Here is a 16,000-nt window from a genome sequence, read left to right as displayed (position 1 = left end):
ATCACTGTTATTTAAAGGTTACAAGGATGAAACAGACATAGAGAGTACCCTTCGAATGTGTAGGGGAGATAAGACAGATCCATAAAGCAGTAAGTGTCATGAGAAAGAACAGCAGATAAAGCATATAGAGGACTCTGGAGTAGGAAGACGTTATTTTCTGCTGGGGGAACAAGGAGCTTTATGGAACTGGTAAGTGGTGAACTTGTTTTTGAGCATGTGCCAATAAGAGGAAAAACCACCGGGAAAAAGAAAAGTAGAAAAGTGTATGGTATTATACAAGCAAAATAGAACATGCTCCATTCTTCAGTTAACAATTCTCTTCTGCCCTTTTCCAGAATGTGAATTTTAAGTTTCTCTTAAGGCTCCTTTGAGAGTGTTGCTCTTAGCTGCCTCTCATTAGGATCCATAGGGTCCTACTGTACTCATTACCCAGAAACAGTTGGCCTGATACGAGTGGCTTATTAAAAGCTACACTGAGGGGCCAGGTGGGGAAGACAGCCTGCAGAGTTGGGGCCCCGTCCTCCAGGACACAGGCATGAATGACTCAATAGCTTGTAATGGTGATGTGTCTTCAATAGCTAAAATATATAGGTCAGGAACCAAGAGGCAGGAAAAGAGCAGCCCCTCGTACCATCACTCCCAGGGACCCAACTGCAGGATTTGTGCTTCCTGTGCCTGCAATTCTGTATACCCTGCTGGGGTGGAGATCCTGGTATGGAAGGAGAGACCTTTCTATCAGGGACTACAGTCAGGGTTCCATCAAGGTTATGGATAAAGCTGAAGGCTAAGACGGGACAAAGCAGGAACCTGGACCGCCAGACAATTGAGCCCACACAGCAACAACACCCCAGATCATGCCCGCATGGACGGATGATGGCTTGAAATCAGCCCTCCTCTGCTTCACAGTGAATTCTGCCCAATGCCTTGGCACCTCTCAGAGGTACCTAGACATAGCCCTAATACTGTGAATCTACTGGAGCTCAAAGTGAAGTAAAATTCCGTTATAGAAAAAGAAAGGAAGGAAGTGAGGGAGGAAAAAAGGAGGGAGGGAAGGAGAAGGAAGGAGAGGGATGGAAGGAAGGAAGGAAGGAAGGAAGGAAGGAAGGAAGGAAGGAAAAGAGGGAGGGAGGGGGGAGGGAGGGAAGGAAGAAAGGGAGGGAGGGGAAGAGGGAGGAAGGGGGGAGGGAGGGAAGGAAGGAAGGGAGGGAGGGAAAGAGGGAGGGGGGAGGGAAGGAAGGAAGGGAAAGAGGGAAGGAAGGAAGGAAGGAAGGAAGGAAGGAAGGAAGGAAGGAAGGAAGGAAGACCAGCAAAGTGCAATTCTTTCTCCCCTGATTGGGACTGAGATTTGAATCTACAACATGATAAAATTGAAGATGAAAACTTCCCTAAATCTATGGAGAACTATCTATGAAGAGTCTCGATATTTACTTTTAAATACTGTTTCTTAGTGTGAAGTCACAATCTAAGTATATCAACTTTAAGGTGATGGCAACTGTTGCTTATTAAATCAGAATATTATTTAGTAACTGTAAAGAAACAATTGTATTTTAAAAAGACATAATTGTATCATTCCCAAAGCTAAATATGACCATCATAATGTTGCATTAAAGGGATGTAAAAATTCTCCAGAACCATGAATTCATTCAAAATCACCTAACACCCCCTCCTTAGTGTCACTGCATAGTCTTATACACACCATACTGTAACTGCGAGATCTCTCTGACCCAGGCTGTGTGATAGACCACCTCGAATTCCACCAGAACGTAGGAAATTTTGTTATACTGACGAATGACAGCTTTACCTTCTGCACTTGACAAAATTTCCGAGTTTTTCTGTTTTTTTAAGGGGAAAAAAAGATTTATAATTAAAAGATTGTTGGTTGTTTTGTATCCAAATCATAAAGCTGTTGGTACTTAAAATGTCATCAAATAATTAATTATGTTAGCAACTTAGATTTTGCTTCAGAGTAAAATAGAGGTGAGGAAAGCCATACAAACTAAAGATGGAAGTAGAGAAACATTACCAGCAGAAAGGGAAAACTAGAAAAGGAAATAAAGGATTTAGGAAGAAAGAGAGGTCTATCTAGCCTTACAGCCAGCCAGGCTGAGAGCCTCTGCTTTCAATTCTCTATTCCCTTCCCAATTTTCTGGGCAAGATACAATGGAGTGATTTTCCTTGAGCTGTGAATATCAGGGAAAATCCCCAAATTCCAGCACCACAAAAAAAAAAATTAACTGTATATCAAAGAACAAAAACCAAATTTCTTTACATAAAAACTGAAAGCCTTACTTTTTGACTCACAGATGTCAAAAACACAGCAATCTCACTGCAGAGTCAATCAGCAATGGAGTCCCCGTCCTGGCCTCTTCTCTAAGGCCAGCGTTTTAATATTTTTACAAATAGTGAGAACAGTAAAATAAATGATAGCAGTCAAACAGCAACAATAAAAATTTTAATATCCAAAAATGCTTAAATACTAAAATTACTGCAAGACTATTTTTGGTAGTTATTTCCTTCTGTATTTAGGCATAAGATGCCACCCGAAGCAAGCCAACTCTGCGTTGTTACTCTGTCTCTTTACAAAACCAAACCAAACCACACAAAAAACAAAGACAAGACAAACTGGCAATTTCAAAATGACAACATGGCCTAAGAGTATCCTGGGATTTTTCAGAAATATAATAATCTTAAGGACACAGAGAATGCATATACTCCATTATACTTTGCTCTAGATCTCAATTCTTTATTCAGGAATAGTGTCTCTGGGGCACCTGGGTGGTTCAGTCGGTTAAGCATCTGACTTCGGCTCAGGTCATGATCTCGCGGTTCGTGGGTTTGAGTCCCACATCAGGCTCTGTACTGACACTTCAGAGCCTGGAGCCTGCTTCGAAATTGTGTGCCTCTCTCTCTCTCTCTCTCTCTCTCTCTCTCTCTCTGCTCCTCCTCCACTCACGCTCTGTGTGTGTGTGTCTCTCTCTCTCTCTCTCAAAAATAAATAAACATTAAAAAAATTTTTTAAAAAGGAATATACTCTCTAAGACTGTCTTCACTTCCACTTATATATGTCAGTGACATATCTGTCCACACAGAGAAGTAAGCTTCAGGATTATGCTTGTACTTTTATTATTTTCAAAACAATGACTCTTTAAAAGCCTTGATAAAGTATCTTTTATTAGTAAAAGCCATAAAGTTATAAGATTCTCCCCCTTAGAGATTAACCGCAATTAAGTGAGCTTATCTACTAAACATGAAGGAATTGGCTTGGTCACCCTCAGGCATATTTATAAACTAAATTTTTTTTGCCAGTGGAAGAATTAGTTAGCTCTCACGACTTTATTGGACACAAACGTTATCGGATAAAATATACATCTTCTATTAAAACTACTGTAATCCTCATACTATAAATGGAATTATTGGCTTACGAAGAAATAGTTGATGGGCTCACTTATCCGGCGATAGAGCTGCCTCACCCAAAGTATTTTGCCTGCTACAGGGGGCATGTTGCGAGCAAGAGGCGGGTCATCTTTTTGAGAATGATAAAGCTGGAATTAAAGATACGGTATTGATGTTTAAAATTCAATACAATGGAAAAGGCAAAAGATATTCAATACATTTGCACTCACATGTTTTATGTATAGGAGCTAGTCAATAAATATGTAAATGCACTTTAGAGATCATCTGTGGCTCAGAAACTACGATGTTTCCAATATATGACATTTACTTCTCTCTAAACCCTTATTTCCCATTACATGTATATTTTTTTCTGTATTTTATCCCACATTTTAAGGAGATATTCAAATAAGGGAGCAATAAGCTACATTATATCTGTCACAATATTCTCCAGAGCCCATATTTCTCTACACAGAAATATTAACTTAAATGGGCTTTCCAACACACACATAAATGCTGTTACAAAAACAAACAAACAAACAAACCCTGTTCTTAAGAGCATAGGGATGTAAATCTGGCTGTCCAGTGACATACACTGTCAACACCTTCCCACATTTGGAGGGGCACATCAGAGGTACTTAGCAGTGAAAAGGTCATTTTGAAAAGCTTGGCACCAGATAATAGGGCAATGCTTTCAGAATACTTTTTTTTTTGTACTAAAGTACCACTCTGTTTATAAACATGACCCTTGCCTTCTTTGTAGCTTCAAGTTCAGCCACGTAATACTGAAGAATACGCTCGATGGTATGGTTTATTTCTAACTGAAGACAGGGGATGTTCAGCTTCTGGAATCTGAAAGTCAGTGAGGGTGAATAATTAAAAAGTCAATGAGAAACATACTTAAGAATTGCTGCCATCCTAAAAATCCATTCATTCACTCATTTGACAAATACTCATGCCAGACCTCATGCACTGTCCTGGGATGCGGTGAGGAACAAGACAGGTGTGGAGCCAGCCCTCTTGGAGCCTCCAGTTATCTTATGGAAAATGTAGACTTAGCCAAGAGCTATGTTTTAAACAAATCATTTAAATTACAAGGGGACCAGGAATGCATACATCAAGGGAACCTAGCCAAGTCTGAGGAGGCAAGGAAAACTTCCTTAGAAAAGGACATTTAAACTGAAAATGAAAAGATGGGGGCAAGGGTTGACTTAGCAAAGATGGAGGGGAACACACTGAGCATCCCTCTGACAACAGTAATGCTCACATAATTCCAAATAACCATAATCAAAACAATGATCTGTCTGCCAAATATCACTTCCACCTTCAGGCTAAGTGATGCACAGGAAATACTAGGATAATAACATCCTGATAAGAAAGTGAATTAACCCCAGTGTACTATGGGTAAAAAGAAAGACAGACACACAGAAAGAGACAGAGACAGAGAAATCAAAAAGAAAATGGTGCTGCCATCTGTCTGTACAGTATTACCATTTGTCAAACTCATTTTCCGTCTGTTTTGACTCTTTCACTGGTCTCATGAGGTAAAGTCTCACTGGTATGATCCAACATTAGAGAGACGTGGAGCTATATAGCAAAGCTGGGCCCAAACCAGATGCACTGGCTCTCAGGGGAGCATTCCCGAAGGATCCCTAACACGAGCCATGAGCTCTCCCTGAACTCAAAGGAAATGGCTTCCAGTCCAGGCTGCTCTGCCCTTTAGTAGAGCACCATTGTCAGGAATAGAGGAAAAGGAAGCAGCAGGAGCACTCGGGAGGAAAAATGAGAACTTTGAGGATCTGCTACCCTTTGATAACTTCATTTCTAGAAATCCTTGCAGTATGCAGAATTAAATATTATTTGTTCCCTTTCCAATAACATCTATGAAATCAACTTCAGATATATTACCCAGCTGGAGGAAAAATCATGTGAAATAATTTCATTTTCTTATTGGAAGACTTTCTGCTTCAAAAAATGCAATGAGAAATATCATACTATATTTCAAATTTTTACCAATCTATTTAATGGCAATTTAAAGATTAATGTTTATAAGTCTTAAAGTTTACGGAGGAGAGATTTCCAAAAATATCTTATTTGAAATTGTATTTTCAAATACAAAGTTATCCCACCTAGAAACTATACTGCTTAATGCACTATAAATACCTTTGAAGAAGCTGAAGGGCCTGCTGAGAAGACAAGATTTTTCCAAAAGTACTGTTCATAAATGCCTGTATTTGTATCTAAAAGAAAATATTAATATTCAATTGATTTGGGGCATTAGGGAGAGATTCTTTTTGTTTAGCAACAATTAATGATTTTCCTATAGAATCAAAATTGCCTTAAACATCCCTACCATCTAAGCATCTAGAATTGCACTGTCCAGTATGGTGGCCACATGTGGCTCCTGAGCACTTGAAATGTCACTACTTGGAAGTGAGATGTGATCTGAGAGTATAATACACACTAGATTTTAAAGACTTAACACACCTACACACAAAAAATATATAAAATATCTCAATGGTTTTTATCTTAAAATTTTTTTTGATTTTATCATTTTTGAGAGAGAGAACAAAAGTGAGGGAATGGTAGACAGAGGGGGGGATGGAAGATCCAAAGTGGGCTCTGTGCTGACAGCAGTGAGCCCAATATGGGGCCAGAACTCATGAACCATGAGATCATGTCCTAAGCTGAAGTCAGACACTCAACTGACTGAGTCGCCCAGGTTCCCCCCAAAGATTTTTACCTTGGTGACATGTTAAAATGGTAATATTTTGAATTCTGTTGGGTTGGGAAAAGTATTATCAAAATTAATTTCACTTGCTTCTTTTAACTATTATTCATATGGCTACTAGAAAAATTAAAATTACATATGAGGTTTGTTTGTGTTTTCTGCTCATTATTTATGGGATATGACTGACCTAGAGATTTATAAGAGTGAATGTCCCTTACTAAGCATATTTCTTGGGACATTTAAATTCCTAAGCATATTGGTAGAGCAATGTAATGACATATAGACCCACAGGGTCAACAAGTGTCATTTTCCAACACTACTGTTCTAAGAATCCTCTTGGTGACATTAAGGAAGAACAAGAAGAAGAAAGTACTTTTCCAAGACTCCCACCATCCCTAGCAATGAACTCCAAACTCCTGGTACTCAACTGATGGAACTGAAGTATCCTTTGCAACTACTCTCACTTATAAATTGTTATGGTCTACTAATATAGGCTATGTTTATTAATCAAAATTTGGGAAAGGAAGAAAATTTTAACATTGAAACCTATTTGAAAATATTAAAAATTAAAATTTTTTCAATGTTTATTTTTTTGAGAGAGAGAAAGAGAGAGAGAGAGACAGAGTGTGAGCAGGGGATGGGCAGAGAGAGAGGGAGACACAGAATCCCAAGCAGGCTCTAGGCTCTGAGCTGTCAGCACAGAGTCTGATGCGGGGCTCGAACCCACGAACTGTGAGATCATGACCCGAGCCAAAGTCAGACATTCAACCAACTGAGCCACCCAGGTGCCCCCAAAATATTAAAAATTTAAGATGGCCTCTAAATTTACTGAAAGCTAAAATTTGTATCTAAGACTACAGGAAAGCTTTTATAATATATAGTCTTTATTAATAAATCATATAAATATAAGATACACCAAAGGTAGTCCTAAGAGGGGAATCTAGTCTAGCAACACAGGTCTACCTCAAGAAGCAAGAAAAATCTCAAATACACAACCTAACCTTGCAGTGAAAGGAGCTAGATAAAGAAGAACAAATAAAACCCAAACCCAGAAAAAGGAAGGAAATAATATAGATTAGAGCAGAAAAAAATAATACAGAAACTAAAAAACAATCAAAGAGATCAATGAAACCAGGAGCTGGTTCTTTGAAAAGGTCAACAAAATTAATAAACCTCTAGCAAGACTAATTACAAAAGAGAGAAAGAAGATCCAAATAACAAAAATTACTAATGAAAGAGGAGAAATAACAACCAACACCACAGAAATATAAACAACTGTAACAGAATATTATGAAAACCTATATGCCAACAAATTGGACAACTTAGAAGAAATGGATAAATTCCTAGAAACATATAATCTACCAAAACTAAAGCAGGAAGAAAAAGAACATATGAACAGACCAATTACTAGCAATGAAATTCAATCAGTAATCAAAAATCTCCCAACAAAGAAATGCCCAGGATCAGATGGCTTCACAGATGAATTCTACCAAACATTTAAAGAAGGGTTAATACAATTTGACAATAAATTTCATATTAAAAAAATAATAAATAAATAAATTAAATAAAAATAATAAAGAAGGGTTAATACCCATTCTTCCCAAACTTTTCCAAAAAATACAAAGGGAAGAAAAACTTCCAATGACTCTAAGAGGCCAGTATCACCCTGATACCAAAACTAGATAAAGACACCACACACACAAAAAAGAGAGAACTACAGGCCAAATCCCTCGTGAATATAGATGCAAAATCCTCAACAAAATATCAGCAAACTGAATCCAATGCTATATTTAAAAAATCATTCACCACAATCAAGTGGGATCAATTTCACGGGTGCAAACTTGGTTTAATATTTGCAAAACAATCGACGTGATACAACACATCAATAAGAAAAAGGATAAAAACCATGTGACATTCCAATAGATGCAGAAAAAGCATTTGACAAAGTACTACATCCATTTACGGTAAGAAACCCTCTGCAAAGTAGGCCTAGAGGGAACATATCTCAACATAATTAAGGCCTTATATGAAAAACACACAGACAACATCATACTCAATGGTGAAAAACTGACAGCTTTACCCCTAAGGTCAGGAACAAGTCCACTCTCACCGCTTTAATTCAACGTAGAATTGAAAGTCCTAGCCACAGCAATCAGACAGCATAAAGAAATAAAAGGCATCCAAATTGGTAAGGAAGAAGTAAAACTGTCACTATTTGCAGATGACATGATACTATATATAGAAAACTCTAAAAGCTCCACACACACACACACACACACAAATACTAGAACTGATAAATAAATTCAGTAAAGTTGCAAGATACAAAATCAATGCACAGATCTGCTGCATTCCTGTATACCAATAATGAAGCAGCAGACAGTGAAATTAAGAAAACAATCCCATTTATAATTGTACCAAAACCAATAAAATATCTAGGAATAAATTTAATCAAAGAAGTGAAAGACCTGTACTCTGAAAATTATAAAACACTGATGAAAGAAATTGAAGACTATGCAAAGAAATGGAAAGACATTCCATGCTCATGAATTAGAAGAAATATTGTTAAAATGTCTATACTACCCAAAGCAATCTCCAAATTTAATTCAATCCCTATCAAAAGACCAAGAGCATTTTTCACAGAGCTAGAACAAACCTTTAAGTTTGTATGGAACCACAAAAACAAAAACAAAAACCTGAATAGGCAAAGCAATCTTAAAAAAGAAAAAACTGGAGGTATCACAATTCCAGATTTCAAGTTATATTACAAAGAGGGAGTAATGAAAACATGGTACTGGCATAAAAATAGACACATAGAACAATGGAATAGAACAGAAAACCCAGAAATAAACCCACAACTATAAGGTCAATTAATCTTTGACAAAGGGAGAATGAATATACAATGTGAAAATGACAGTCTCTTCAACAAATGGTGTTGGGAAAACTGGACAGCAGGATGTAGGATGAAACTGGGCCACTTTCTTTCACCATACACAAAAATAAACTCAAAATGGATCAAAGACCTAAATGTGAGACCTGAAACCATAAAAATCCTTGAAGAAAGTACAGGCAATAATCTCTCTGACATTGGCTGTAGTAATATTTTTCTACATATGTCTCCTGAGGCAAGGGAAATAAAAACAAAAGTAAACTATTGGGACTACGTCAAACTAAAAAACTTCTGCCCAGTGAAGGAAACAATCAACAAAACTAAACGGTAATCCACTGAATAGGAGAAGATACTTGCAAAATGACATATCCAATAAAAGGTTAGTATCCATAATATATGAAGAACTGATCCCAAAACAAATAATCCAGTTAAAAGATGGGCAGAGGTCATGAACATTTCTCCAAAGAAAACATCTAGATGGCCAACAGATACATGAAAAGATGCTCAACATCACACATCATCAGGAAAATGCAAATCAAAATCACAATGAGCTATCACCTCACACCTGTCAGAATGGCTAAAATCAAAAACACAAGAAATAACAAGTGCTGGCCAGGATGTGGAGAAAGGAGAACTATCTTGCACTCTTGCTGAATGCAAATTGGTATAGCCATTGTAGAAAATTCATGAAGGTTCCTTAAAAAATTAAAAATACTACTACCCTATGATCCAGTAATCACACTACTGGGTATTTACCCCCCAAAATACAAAAGCTCTAATCCAAAAAGATACATTCACCCCTATCTTTATGACAGCATTATTTACAATAGCCAAACTATGAAAGCAGCCCTAGTGTCCATCAATAGATGAATGGATAAAGAAGATGTGGTATATACACAATGAAACATTATTCGGCCATAAAAAAGAGTGAAATCTTGCCATTTGCAACAACATGAATGGAGTTAGAGAGTATGATTCTGAGCAAAATAAGTCAGTCAGAGAAAGACAAACACCCAAATGATTCCACTCATATGTGGAATTTAATAAACATAACAAATGAGTAAAAGAAAAAAAAAACCGAGAGACAAACCAAGAAACAGTCTCTTAACTATAGCGAACAAACTGATGGTTACCATAGGGGAGGTGGGTGAGAGGATGGGGGAAATAGATGATGGGGATTAAAGAGTACGCTTATCATAGATGAAAAACAATAATCTCTCTGACATTGGTTGTAGTAATATTTTCCTAGATATGTCTCCTGAGGCAAGGGAAATAAAAACAGAAGTAAACTATTGGGACTACATCAAACTAAAAAGTTTCTGCCCAGCGAAGGAAACAATCAACAAAACTAAAAGGCCAAATAAACTAAATAAACTAATAAAACTAAAAATAAATAAATCATAAAAATAAGCAACAATTTTTTTCAAAACCCACAAATTCCCATTGCTATAAAGATGCAACTCCTAAAGCATTTTGGGAGCAAACTCCACCCTGCCCAACTAGACGAACAGTATAAACAATAACTAAAATATATCTTAAATATCAAACAGTCTAACTTTCAAAAACTGAAAGGCAATCTATGCCAAAAAGAAAAGGTGTTGTTAGAATTTTAGGGTCATTCTTATTTATATTGCCCAGATTACCTTAATATAATTTTTAAAGAATCTTTAAAAAATAAATGAGGAAAATATATATAATTTTTTTCACCATCATGGCAAGAATTTCAGGTTCAGGAAGTGGACAGAGTATATTCTTGTCCCTCTCTGTATCTCCAGGACATTCTACAGCAAGAAGAGACCATTCCCTGGGGCTAAGCCTAGGTTTACAGTACTTTTATGATAAGAGAGTAACTGAGGTCATGTAAGCCCAAAAGGTGGGAGAGAAATATGTTGTGGTCCCACCAGACATATTTTTTTAAGTACCCTTCATCCTTCTGCTACCCCATAAGCTATGACAAACAGGATGAGGTCTTTTTTAGATCTGTGCTCTAAGCTGCAGACAGAATGTGGCCATAAAGTGCAAGGCCAAGTCTGGGAGGGCAATCAATCTTCCTAATCTGTCCTCAAATCTTTTCACATGTAAAACAAACAATAAGTTTGACACATCTTCTCTTAGACAGGAAAATCGACATGGGCTCCTCGGCATAACAATAATGGTAACAATGGAATACAAATTCTGATGCAAACTAGACATGAACCCCAGCTACAATAGCCTTTTGGGCTTCTGTTACTCATCGACATCTTTTACTGAATATGCTCATTTCTCATTTATTTTGAGGAAAATATTGTGTGGACTGGTTAAAAAATTATTCACACTGGCAAATAGTTTTGATCAATTACACAAGAGTAACTTATATAGTAGATATGTAAATTCCAGTACTATTACATTTCAGCTTTACTAAAGTAAAAGTACGTATAATTACTTACCTCTAAACCATTGATTTTTGTCATGAACTCTGAGAAATCTGTATCAAATTCTGTCCTTCTTGGATCCAGAATGTCATACTGTTTTTTCTTAACGCCTTGATATATACTTTTGAATTTTATTGCCATAATATCTATTCCCTCTATGGTGGAATTACTCAAGGCTGAATATGTCTGCACAATCGTTATCATTTCTGTAATCTTAAAAAGAGAAGCGTTATTTCAGAAATGGGGTGTTAGCACCCTTCCCTAGAATAAGCTCTTAATAAATCATTGATTTAAGAAACAAACCAAGGGGTGACTGGCCAGCTCAGTTGGGGAGAATGAAACTCTGGATCTCCACGTTGTGAGTTTGAGCCCCATGTTGGGTGTAGAGATTACTTAAAAATGAAATCTCTTAAAAAATAAATAAAAATTAAAAAAAAAAAAAAAAACAATAATCAGGCCCTAGAATCATTTACCTAAAACCAGCCAGAGGAGATAAACTAGAAGACAAATCTCTGTCACCAATCATTACTACCCTTAGACTATTTCTATCATGTCTACAGAGAGTTTACTACCTTTCTCAGATTTTGATCACTTTGCCTTTCAAGAGGGGAAAGAAAAGAATTTGAGTAAAAGCTCTTACAGATGTCTGAATAATTTTATCTTTTTGCTCTTGAGAATTTTCTGAAAATCATTTCGCTTGGATCACTAGATTAAAAAGCTTTACCATTCTGGAGTGCTTGGGTGACTTAGTTGGTTGAGCTTCTGACTTTGCCTCAGGTCATGATCTCATGGTTCGTGGGTGTGAGCCCCATGTCAGGCTCTGTGCTGACAGCTCGGAGCCTGGAGCCTGCTTCAGATTCTGTGTCTCCCTCTCTCTCTGCCCGACCCCACCCCTCCACCCCCTCCTGCCCCTTCCCCAGACGCTTGTGCCCTCTCTGTCTCTCTGTCTCTCTCTCTCTCAAAAATAAATAAACATTTAAAATTTTTTCAATTAATTAATTAGTTAATTAATTAAAATCCTTTCCCATTCTTCTTGGCCTTCACCACAATTCTGAAATGTCAGACTAGCAGAAATCCACATCTGTTTTCCCTTTCACCTGCATTCAAGCAACAGAAGTCCCAAGAAGCCTAAAGACAACTGCAGTCAGTTCTGACCCCTGAAGAGCCTTGGGAAACCCTCAAAATAAACTTTACTGCACAAATGGCTGCTTCCATCTCGATGTACCAACACCACCACTTAACCAAAACAACAACAGCAACAACAACAACACACAACAGTCCTTCACATCTACAGGCTACTCAGTTATTTAACCTTCATCAATGATTCCCCACTTTGACTCCTGCTTTGGAGAATAATGCTCAAAGCTCTCCAGGGCAGACCCATTGGTCCAAGGCCAGACAAAATGAACCTGTTTTCAGGGGATTCCTCCAAATACTACACACCATGAAGACAACAGTACTGGTCCTCCTACCGAGCCAGCAGAATTCACATAAATTCCCTCCACCTGGCAACCAGATGACCATTTTCAGAGCAACTGTACCTCTTACACCACTATTTCTGTGCACTTCCAAACACCACTGTCATCCTAGAAGCCAGCCGAAACCTGGAGGAAATACGAGCCCCCTGTAATTTACAACACACTGTATATGCTCTATGTAAAGATGAGAAATACCTGGCTCTCCAACACATACAGTCCATGTACCTTAAAAAACAAAAACAAACTTTAAAAAACAGACCAAGGAACTCAAACTACCCACTTGCTGTGTTCTTCTAGGCTGCTGAGACTGCCTGCTATCCCTTACCATGCCACCTGGTCCCAAGGGCCAGAGACTAGGATGGAATTCCTGTCACTAACACATCCTCCATTTTGTCCATGGGTGGATGAGGGGCCAAAAGCAGAGACAGCAGCCAGTCCCATGCTTGGCCTTTCCAACTTAGCCAGTGTGTCTCCTACCCCCAACACCACATAGCAGCAATGTGAAAGCCAGTCATGGTGATCAGCCATGACCATACCCCTGCTTGTTTGTCCTCCTCTTGGCTTTTTCACCAACTCACTCTTTATCAGCTTTTGACCCCTCAGTATTGACATCCAGCTTGTGATCCCTTCTCTGCTCACCAACCTTGGCATCTTTCCCAGTTCTCAACTTGCTATGATTGCCTCATCTCAATGTCCCCCTACCCTACCTACCAGCTCCAGTTCCTTAAATCTACCCCCAGAAATACCAGCTTCCCATCCCGTCTCTTCTCTCCCACAAATGTTCAGGGTGAGAAGCAAACAAAACTAAAGACAGGGCTCTGGGAAACATCAACATTCACCAAAATTTACATGGCAGGAAGAGAAAAAGGAAGCAAAGGATACTGTACTTCCTTAGTTCTGGCTCCTTAGGACAGACTAACACTAATGCCCCATCAAGTCTCCATCTACCAAAAGAAGGTGCAGCCTAGTGACACACTAGAACTTTCCTCACTTGTTCCTTAAACATTTCTTCCCAAGTCTGAGGTCTCAGTTCTCCAACCCCAACCTCAGTCCTGTCTGTCCTGTGACTTTGGTACTTGTTCATCCTGACATCTGAATCTCAGCTTTCCCTAATAGGCTCTGATTTAGCTTGCCTTTCTGACTCCCCTCTTCTACTATTTTAGAGTTCAGAGAGGTAGCCCAACAGTGGTTGCTACTGTGCCCCACTCATCAGGGGAAGCCCATCCAGGCAGCTCAGTAACCAATCACCTCTGGAAAAACATGCAAAACCCTGCCACACTTCAGGGTAAGTTTTATAGCCCAAGCTTTGCAAATCTGGATACCAATATCCACCAGTTACACATGGGAGCAATGCCAATCATCTAAGGCATTCTTAGTACAGGGGTATTGGGATAACCTAGCAATTGGGATGCACTTTAGGTGAGGTCTCTGGGCAGGGGGGGTGGGGGGGGGCGGGTGGCATTAGCTCTGGTGCTGAGCCTTTGTGGCATGAAATTGTGTCCTTAAGATTAGAGGCACAGCTTCTCTAGAGGTAGAGTAGGGTAAGGAGCTAGTGCAGCTGGCCATTACTGCCCACTCCCTTCAGCATCAGGAATATTTGGGCTGCTACTTCATGAATTAAGCCCATTAAGCCCAGCATTAGACCTGCCACCAAAGATCTTTACTGCTAATAGGCTAATCATTAAGGTCTAGCCCTGAAACTCTACCAAGTATGGAATTATACCCAAGTTGACAGGGGTCCTAGCTCCTAGAAAAACTAAGGGTAAAGAAATCTCTATTGTTCACAAAACATCTTCATATAATAGTTTCCTACCTATGGTTCCAAAATCACAAACAACAACAACAACAGATACATTTAATAAATTTGACTTTATCAAAATGAACAACTATTGTGCTTCAAAGGACACCGTCAAGAAAGTGAAACGATGACTCACAAATTGGGAGAAAATATTTGCAAATAATAACTGATAAGGGACCTATACTCAGAATACATAAAGAACTCTTACAACTCAGCAATCAAAATACAAAAAACCAAATTAAAAATGTGCAAAGGATTTGAATACAAATTTCTCCAAAGAAAAATTATAAATAACCGAATTAAAAGATGTTCCAACAATCATTAGTCTTCAGCAAAATGCAAGTGAAAACCACAATGAAACAGATATTACTTCACAGCCTCTAGTTTGTCTAAATTCAAAAAGGTAGACAATAATAAGGTTGACAAGGATGTAGAGAAATCAAAACCCTCATACATTGTTGATGAAAATGTGAAGTGATATAGCTGTTTTGAAAAATACCTTGGCAGTTTCTCAAAAAGTTACCGTGTGGCTCAGAAATTCCAATTCTATGTATACACTCAAGAGAAACAACAACATATATCCACACAAAAACATGTACACAAGTGTTCACAGCAGGATTATTTGTAATAGCCAAAAAGTGAAAACAACCCAAATGTCCATCAACTAATGAGTAAATAAAATGTAGCAACCATACAATGCTATATTATTCAGCAATAAAATATAATGCTACAACATGGATGAACCTTGAAAACATTATTGTAAGTGAAAGAAGCCACTCACAAAAGACCACATATTATATGATTTAATTTATATGAAATTTCCAGAATAGGCAAATCTATAGAAACAGAAAGTAGATTAGTGGTTGCTTAGGGGTAGGTAGAGAGGAAAATAGGGTGTGTCAGGTAATGGGCAGGGTTTCTTTTAGAGGAAACAAAAACATTTTAAAATTATATTTGGTAATGGTTGCACAACCCTGTGAATATATTAGAAAATACTGACTTGTACACTTTGAATGGGTGAATTGTACTGTATGTGAATTATATCTCAATAAAGCTGCTAAAAAAAAAACCAGCCCTACACAAATATGTATTAAGGACTCTACTCGATAACTTGGTTCTCTACATCATCCATACTTTCCTATCCGGGCTGGATCAGGAGGTTACAAATGAAAACTAGGCGTCCAGACATGTCCAGGAGATGCCCTTCAAGCTGTGTAATGCCCTCACTGATTTCCAAAAAATGATGAACAGAATCCGAAGCATTACTAGGACATAGGGAGTTGGCAAACTGGTGGGGGAGGGGAA

General features: G+C 38.1%; 1 protein-coding gene across 8 annotated transcripts in view; it reads right to left on the bottom strand.

Annotated features, from left to right (window-relative positions):
- DNAH8 (dynein axonemal heavy chain 8) overlaps positions 1-16,000 on the bottom strand; it is a 330,151-nt gene that overhangs the window by 256,299 nt on the left and 57,852 nt on the right. For all 8 annotated transcript variants that reach the window (XM_045057489.1, XM_045057486.1, XM_019830547.3 and 5 more), the window contains 5 exons: positions 11,435-11,632; positions 5,554-5,630; positions 4,143-4,242; positions 3,423-3,542; positions 1,697-1,832 (listed from right to left, as the gene is read on the bottom strand). In XM_045057489.1, coding sequence (XP_044913424.1) covers positions 1,697-1,832; positions 3,423-3,542; positions 4,143-4,242; positions 5,554-5,630; positions 11,435-11,632 — 631 coding nt within the window. The remainder of the gene's footprint in view (positions 1-1,696; positions 1,833-3,422; positions 3,543-4,142; positions 4,243-5,553; positions 5,631-11,434; positions 11,633-16,000) is intronic.

The sequence above is a fragment of the Felis catus genome, chromosome B2, assembly GCF_018350175.1.
Source record: "Felis catus isolate Fca126 chromosome B2, F.catus_Fca126_mat1.0, whole genome shotgun sequence".
Taxonomy (NCBI): domain Eukaryota; kingdom Metazoa; phylum Chordata; class Mammalia; order Carnivora; family Felidae; genus Felis; species Felis catus.
Note: the sequence above shows the minus strand (reverse complement) of the source record. Positions and strands in the feature narration are given on the sequence as shown.